The sequence below is a fragment of the Camellia sinensis genome, chromosome 12 (genome assembly GCF_055761805.1).
Source record: "Camellia sinensis isolate YWXY chromosome 12, ASM5576180v1, whole genome shotgun sequence".
Classification (NCBI taxonomy): domain Eukaryota; kingdom Viridiplantae; phylum Streptophyta; class Magnoliopsida; order Ericales; family Theaceae; genus Camellia; species Camellia sinensis.
This window is the reverse complement of record NC_138972.1, coordinates 142,570,592-142,578,831: the sequence shown is the minus strand read 5'-3', so window position 1 is coordinate 142,578,831 and position 8,240 is coordinate 142,570,592. Positions and strand designations below refer to the sequence as shown.

General features: G+C 34.8%; 2 protein-coding genes across 2 annotated transcripts; one reads left to right on the top strand and one right to left on the bottom strand.

Moving 5' to 3' along the window:
* The first annotated feature begins 926 nt into the window (after positions 1–926).
* Positions 927–2,650, top strand: LOC114288275 (L-type lectin-domain containing receptor kinase IX.1-like). Its single transcript, XM_082897332.1, has 3 exons — positions 927–1,623; positions 1,725–2,150; positions 2,358–2,650. The coding sequence occupies exons 1-3, from the start codon at positions 927–929 to the stop codon at positions 2,648–2,650; spliced, it is 1,416 nt and encodes a 471-aa protein (XP_082753458.1).
* Positions 2,651–5,465: 2,815 nt separating this feature from the next.
* LOC114288283 (L-type lectin-domain containing receptor kinase IX.1) lies at positions 5,466–8,012 on the bottom strand. The gene is made up of 2 exons (XM_082900035.1): positions 5,922–8,012; positions 5,466–5,780 (listed from the first exon to the last, which is right to left on the bottom strand). The coding sequence occupies exon 1, from the start codon at positions 7,981–7,983 to the stop codon at positions 5,932–5,934; it is 2,052 nt and encodes a 683-aa protein (XP_082756161.1). The 5' UTR covers positions 7,984–8,012; the 3' UTR covers positions 5,466–5,780; positions 5,922–5,931.
* Between the last annotated feature and the right edge of the window lie 228 nt (positions 8,013–8,240).

The following is an 8,240-nucleotide window of genomic DNA, read 5'->3' as shown; positions in this document are numbered from 1 at the left end:
TACACTTACAATGGCCTTGTTTGGGGTGAGTTTTTTTCTTTTTTGTTTTCCTAAAATAGCTAAAAAGCTAAAACATCCAATCCCATTATTTTCTTTAATTTTTTACATGCCTTTTCGTAAAAAATTAATTAAAATAGTAAATTTTCAAACGAGTCCTAGTTTAGATGAATAATTTAAATTAAAAAATATTAAAAGATTATTATTTAAAATAATAAATTAAATTATTTTTTTAAAAATCTCTAGCTCTTTACTAATATTTTTCTGTTTCATATGTCTCACAATTACCCAACAAAACAAGTAGAACAAGAATATAAAAGACGACACAATATTAATAAATAGAGGACCCGAGGATATCTAATCTTACGAAGAATTAATGTCGCATTAAGTAAAGCCGGCCTGTGGTGTGACATTCAGTTAAAATAAAACTGAAAAAGACTTGCGAATTTCTGTTTAGTTTCATACATCAAAAAAATTTTATTAAAATTTTAGAATTTGTTTTTGTTCAACAAAAAAATAAAATCATGTGAGTAGATAATTTTTTTAATTTTTTAATTTTTACGAAAAATTAGTTTTTAATTTTAAAACCAATTGGATATGATATGATCGTTGTATTATAGTTTTATTCCGTACGGTATTTTCTATTCATTTGAGATGAAAGGAAGGAAAGTGGGTTGAAGAAAACTAAGCAGCACACAAAGACTTTCAGCTAATCACAAGACTAAAATTAATTTTGCCCCTCACAACAAAACCAACCATGGCTATGACTCTGTGCAACTCTTGGAACCCATTAGTCCCATCAAGTACTATTCTTCTTTGTTCTCTCTTCTTCTTCACCCTTTACTACTTCCCTCTTCGTGCAACTGCCCTGAGCTTCAACTTCACGGATATTGGTCGGTATGTAAATGGGGAGATAATTTTGGAAGGAGATGCTTATATCACCCCTGAAGGCATCCAAGTCACCCCAAACGAGCACTCGAGTGGACAAAGTCGGTCGAGCTACATATAAAGATCCTCTTCACCTATGGGACAAAGATTCTGGAAAACTAGCGGATTTCAACACCTATTTCTTGTTTGTCATTGATTTAGAAGAAAACTCGAGTTTTGCAGACGGGCTCGCATTCTTCCTTGTTCCTTGTGGTTCCGCTCCTAATATGATACTAGGTGGTTCCCTTGGCCTTCCAAACGTAGCCCAGTCATCAAATGCCACCAATCATTTTGTTGCTGTAGAGTTTGATACTCATCATAATCCACAGTACGACGTGCTCAATGAAACTCATGTACGTATTGATATCAACTCTCTCATATCTAATGCTACTCAAGTAAGGTACAATAATATAACATTTGGGATAGAAAATGAAGCTTGGATTAGTTATAATTCTAGTTCGAAAAATTTCAGTGTTGTTTTCACTGGTTCTAAAAATAATACTGCCCTTAGTTTGCAAGTTGATTTGAGAAAGTATTTACCAGATTGGGTTACAATTGGCATATCAACTGCAACAGGAAATTGTTTTGAGAAAAATACTATTAGATCATGGCAATTCAATTCGAGTTTGCAAATCCCGACAAAAAATCAAAAAAAGCCACCGGTAATGGGATTGATTGTTAGCTCTTCTGTTTTGATTTGTGGGTTGGCTTTGCTTGGCTTTGTATGGTGGAAGAAAAGGAATAGAGCAAAAGAAGAAGATTTGCTATTGAACTATGCATGGACAACGACTTCGAGGCAGGTACCGGGTCAAAGAAGTTTTCCTATGGTGATTTGTTCCGTGCAACAAACAAATTCGCTAAGGGAAATAAACTTGGAGAGGGAGGATTTCGTGAGGTTTATAGAGGTTTCTTGAAGAAATCCAACTCCTATGTTGCTGTGAAGAGGATATCGAAAGGATCAAAACAAGGAACAAAGGAGTATACACCAGAAGTGAAGATCATTAGTCGATTGAGGCATAGAAATTTGGTGCAACTAACTGGATGGTGTCATGAGAAAAGAGAACTGCTACTTGTTTATGACTTGATGGAAAATGGAAGCTTAGATTACCATCGTTTCAAAGAAAAAAGCTTGTTGACATGGGCATTGAGATACAAAATTGCTAAACACTTGGCCTCCGCATTGCTTTATCTACATGAAGAATGGGAAAAATGTGTTTCACAGGGATGTAAAATCAAGCAATGTCATATTAGATTCAAATTTCAATGCCAAACTAGGAGATTTTGGATTAGCTAGGCTTGTCAACCCCCACAAAGCTTCGCAAACAACAGTTTTGGCAGGAACCATGGGTTACATGACACCTGAATGTCTAGGTAAATACAAAGCCAGTAAGGAATCGGATATTTATAGTTTTGGAGTTGTGGCGTTGAGATAGCTTGTGGAAGAAAACCCATTGACTTTAAGGTTCCGGAAAGACAAATGATATTGGTGGAGTTGGTTTGGGAGCTTTATGGTAACGATAGGTTTCTCGAAGCAACGGTGGATCTAAAGATGTGCCCAGATTTTGTTCAAGAAGAAATAGAATGTTTGATGATTGTTGAGCGTTGGTGTGCTCATCCAGATCACAATCTCCGACCTTCAATCGGGCAAGCAATTAATGTGCTTAATTTTGAAACCTTATTCTCCCAACAAAAATGCCTCTGGCAACATACTCTGCTCCTCCAGTGAATGATTTATCTTTGGCTTCTTTAACCTACGGCTCCACTTGTGTTTCTGATAGCAGCCAAGTGCAACCTTGATGCTATAGTTCCTCAAAGTTCACCTCAACCTTTGTAGCCTTTTCTCCATCTGCTTTGAATGGCAATCGAATTAGGATACCATAAATGAATTGATTCAAAAAAGTTTAAATTACAATGTTTTATTGTATGTTGTAATTGTCAATTCCACCAAGCAATTTTTATGTTGGCAGTGTGTAGTATCATAGTATGTACTACACCCATGTATAATAGTGTTTGTTTTTGGATTTATCACTATAAACATTATCCACCAAATCTCAGAAAATTATTCTAAGTAAGTTAGCACATGAAAACTGAGAGAAATTATATGCCAAACAATGCAACACTAAAAATAAATGACATAAAAAAACAAGAACAGAGGCAGCAGGAATGACCTATTGACAAGGAAATCACAATTTATCCTCCTTCAAAATGAAACACCAAATCAAAGACACTAAATTAAGTTGTAAAGATCAATATGAACCAAAATGCAGCTAGGGACATGATGCCAGTATGAAGCAAAGAGAATCACGGTGATTAAAGGATTGCATGGACAGAACAGAGTATCCCAAATGGCTTTCATCAACTATTGCAATTAACACATACCTAACCCTACCAATCACGCAAAACCAAAAAAATCTTTCGTCATTAGCCCATTCAAAATTCAGGACAATTATTTTTGCCCCAAATCGGCATAACTATATGCTTTTGACAAGTTTCAAATCAACAAATCCTTTAGGCTGTGTTTAGTTGAAGGTTTTAGGGCGAGTTTTGGAAAGGAAAAACATTATATATTTTATTCACATTTTATTTATTTATTTTTTGCCTTCCCAAATCACCACCTTAGGCTTTGTTTAGTTGGAGGTTTAGAGAGGAATTTGAAAAAGTAGAGATAAATATGTGTAAAATATAAGTATACTATGGTGTAAATAAAATAAGTGAGCAAAAAGAAGAAAAATAAAAAATAAAGAAATAGGAAGAAAACTAAAAAGGGAAACAATAAAAAATAAAAATATAAAAAGGAAAGAGGAAGGAAGGTGGGAGAGAGAGAGAGAGAGAGAGAGAGAGAGATTGCATGAGTGAAAAAAAGAGGGGAAAAAGAAAGTGGGTGAGTGAGAATTAAAGAAATCTTAACCTTAATGAATTTGGGAATTAATTTCAATCCTTGAAACAAAATGTATCTCTAAGATATTTTGATACATTTTAAAAAACGGATAAGGGGTCACTGCTGTGCGTAAAGCACAGCAGTGACTGTGGTGCTTTCATTTGAAGTATATTATAATTTTATTTTTATAATCCAAACCGTTCATTTTGTAGGGTTTGTTGAGTACTTCATACCTACCAAAAATCATATTAATCGGTTATCAATAACTATATGATCGAATTGCATATTATTTATGTTATTTCTCAAAATAAAACTTATTATTTATTTTTTTGGTTATCGATCGTATAGTTGTTGATATCCGATTAATATGATTTTTGGTAGGCATGAAGTACTCAACAAACCCTACAAAATGACGGTTTGGATCATAAAAATAAGGCCATAATACACCTCAAATGGAGGCACCACAGTCACTGCTGTGCTTTACGCACAACAGTGACCCCTTATCCTTAAAAAACCCTCATACTTTGTTATATAGATTTTATTCTTGTTTTACTTGCCTTTTCTTATTTTATTTTATTTTATTTAAAATTTCTTTTCAAAATTCCCAAACCAAACACAATTTTAAAGAAATCATCTTAGTTTACTTAGAAAATTTAAAGCCCTTGCTTATGTTACTCTTGGTTCCGATTATTAAAGTTTCGGATTGCTTCGATTATTACATGCTTGGGATGACACTCAACTCTGTGATTCTGGAAATTTTGATGACGATTCGATCAAGGAATCATGTAGTTTTATTGCCCTCAACAACATTCTCCTTCTTTAACATTGAGAGTGGCGGAGGGGCAACCCTAGATCAAAAAGGGAATTTTTTTTTTTTTTTTGGGGAAGATTCTAGTAGATTTACTCTTATTTTTTTCTTATTATTTTTTAAACAAACTATACCAATGTATTTAAATTTGTTACTTACATTGTTGTAGTTTTATAATTTTAATTTATTTAATTTTAAATTTTGTATCAATTTAATTCAATTGATAATATTATTAATATTTTTATAAAAATTATCACTGCATTAATTAATGTTAAGTCACTAAATCATCAAGTTTATAATTTTATTTTTAAAAACATGAAATATGCTTTTTATATATGTATTCATCATAAAAAAATGTTAACAATTAAAATTAATTAAAATTATAATATTTTTATTTTTAAATTGTAAAAAATATTAATAATTAAAGTCAATTAAAATAATACAATAATCAAAATATATAAATTAACGTGATAATTTACCCCTTTTTTTTTCAAACCTTTGCAATAATTGGTGTGTGGTTGGGTAGTCCACCAGTCTTGAATAAAGGAGATGGCCCATTTGAGAAGGTGGGTTGGGTTGATCAAATCTCGCAGAAGACGGGAATCAAAATGGGCCGGCCGGTCATTTTTTTTTCGGGGAAGTTATTTAAAAAATCTTAAAATTTGACTTTTATAATAAAAATAACTATTAAAATTTTAATTTTATCAATTGTAATCATAATATTTTTGTTTTTTTCATTCTAAACCATTTGCCTATTTCTGTTAAATAAAATTGATAGAAAAAAATATTTTAGCCATTAAAATATGCACATCATCATATTCTAGATTACATTGAGACTGTGTTGAGACAAAAATAAAATAAAATTTTAATACATGAGATTAATCAATTCTGATATACATTTTTTTTTTTTTTTTATGATATGATATCAATTTACATAGTGACTAGGAAGCTTGATTTAAGATATGCTTCAACATATTTCTCAAATTAAAATAAATTGTACAACTATTGCTCTTATTGTTGAATACAATAGAAACACTGAAAACTTCAAACACCCAAGTCATGACAACTTGAACCTTGCTACCTAAAATTCATGTTCCCCTATATCCAACGCAATCTCAATAGTACAATCATACCTCGAGATTCATACGTTTTAAAGATTCCCACAACGTCCTACAATTGGGAATTGAGAGTGTATTAGGCACAGAGAAATAACAATTATTATTTTTTTTTTTGAATAAACAAGTCATATTATAACAAAAAAATATAAATATGAAATATAATAACAATTATTGAGTACAAATGATCCCTCACCTTATGAAAGCTATGGCAACGACGAAAAAACCACGGAATGGTTGGAGGAGATGGTGTAGCAACTAGAGCTGGAGGATTGTGTCCTGTGTCTTTCAGGAGCTGAGTAAGCTGGTGCAGGCATGTTTGGTGGGAGGCTAGGCAAAGGAGCCTCAAAGTCAAGAACTTGAATTGCTTGCTTTATTGAAGGCCTGAGGTTGTAATCTGGATGAGCACACCAAAGCCCAACAAACAACAAGCATTCCATCTGTTCCTCATCAAAATCTCCCAGTTTCGCATCCGCTGCGTCAAGAAGGTTTCCTCTTCCATAGAGCTCCCAAACCCACTCCACCAGCCTCATATGACCTTCTTCAGCCATGAGGTCAATGGGCTTTCTTCCACAAGCAATTTCCAAAGCAACAACACCAAAGCTGTAGACGTCTGATTCTTTGCTAGACTTGCTTGTCATGAGGCACTCAGGAGCCATGTAGCCCATTGTCCCGGCCAAGACTGTGGTTTGTGACACTCTCCCGTGGTCAACAAGCCTGGCTAACCCAAAATCCCCAAGTTTAGCATTGAATTTTGAATCCAACATAATGTTGCTTGATTTAATATCTCTGTGCAACACACACTGTTCCCATTCTTCGTGTAAGTAAAACAATGCCGCGGCCAATCCTTTAGCGATATTGTACCTTGTCAGCCATGTCAAGAAGGTGTTGTCGTTGAACAGATGAGAATCCAAGCTGCCATTGGGCATAAACTCGTACACAAGTAAGAGTTCTCTTTCTTCGTGGCACCAACCGAGAAGTTGCACCAAATTTCTGTGCCTCAATTGGTTAATGATCTTCACTTCCGAAGCATACTCTTTAATACCCTGTTTAGACTCCTTTGACACCCTTTTGACAGCAACATATGAATTCAATTCTTTCAAGAAACCTCTATAAACTCCACCAAATCCGCCCTGTCCGAGCTTCTCTTCCTCCACAAAGTTTCTTGTTGCAGTGGCCAATTCTTGGTATGAAAACTTCTTAGGTCCTGTTTCGGCTTTAAGCTCATACAAATCCTTGTCTTTATTTTCAACCCTATTCTTTTTCTTCTTCTTCAAGCAAAACCAAAGGAAGCCCAACCCACCGATTAAAACACAAACACCTCCTATAGATCCCACTAGTACCCATCTCTTGTTTATTATTTTTCGATTTTGGTTGGCAAATGCTGGCACTGGCTCCCAATTTGGACTCGATAAATTTGGATCAATTTGTATATTAGAATTGAAGCTCCAAGAGTGAAGAGTGTGCGTCTCGACTTGTGTTCCTGTTGCGGCAGAGAAGCCGAAAGTAATCCACTCTGGCAAATACTTGCGTAGATCAACTATATGATAAAGCTCTTGCATGATTGTGGTGTTTTCATCAAGAAAATTGGTGAATGCAACACTCAAATTTCTCGAACTAGAATTGTAACGAATCGAGGCCTGATTCATTTTTCCAGAGGGAATTTGACACCGCCATGTCACATTTTGCACAGATACCAAGGAGTTGATGTTGATACCTACATGCTCCCTTGGTGGATCCCATTCATTGTTGTAAAATGTGTCGAACTCCACTGCCACGAATCGATTGGCCGGCGATGAGTTGAACGTTGGGTTGAATATTTGTTGACCGCTGACAAGGCCTAAACCTCTGCCTTCTTGGACACCAGGAATAGGGAAACCAACTGGTGCAAGGAAAAATGCCATCCCATCGGCATATGGGGTCTGATTTAGTGAGTTAATGACAAAGGAGAAATGGGTATTGAAGTCTGCAAGTGCTCCTGTGGCTTTGTCCCAAAGACGCATTGGTTTGAAGTATGTGGCTCGGCCTGTACTTCCTGTCATGGGTTTGTTCAAGATTAGGGTCAGTTGGATGACTGGATCAGATAATAAAGCATGTCCAGTGTAGTTGATGTGGTTAATGTCTCGATTGAAACTTGTGAAGTTGAAAGAGATTTGAGCAGTACAAGGGACTAATAGAAAGAGAAAGAAAAAGAAAAAGAAGAAGAAGAAGAAGAAGAAGATAGTCATTGAAGGAGGAATGGAGCTTTGACTGATCATGGAGATGGGTAACAATGGATTGATTTTGAGGCATACATTTATCATGTAAATTGTAATGACTCAGTTTGGTTTTCAACTCGGTGGGTATTTATTTATTTATTTTGTGTAGTCAAGTCTTTGTGGTCCAATATTGACCAATACAGGAAGAAATTTCTCCCCATTGAATATGCAACGTAACATGTAACATCAAACAAGCAAGGCTGGTGGAGATGTGAGACAAAAGGAGCTAGCCTAGTTGTGTGAAATGAAAAAATAAA

Excerpts from the sequence above, each read along its gene's own strand:
- LOC114288275 (XM_082897332.1), top strand. The coding sequence starts at position 927 with ATGCTTATATCACCCCTGAAGGCATCCAAGTCACCCCAAACGAGCACT. Across the intron at positions 1,624-1,724 it reads TAGCTCTTCTGTTTTGATTT|GTACCGGGTCAAAGAAGTTT; the intron begins GTGGGTTGGCTT and ends ACTTCGAGGCAG. Across the intron at positions 2,151-2,357 it reads AAAATGTGTTTCACAGGGAT|CTTGTGGAAGAAAACCCATT; the intron begins GTAAAATCAAGC and ends GCGTTGAGATAG.
- LOC114288283 (XM_082900035.1), bottom strand. The coding sequence starts at position 7,983 with ATGATCAGTCAAAGCTCCATTCCTCCTTCAATGACTATCTTCTTCTTC.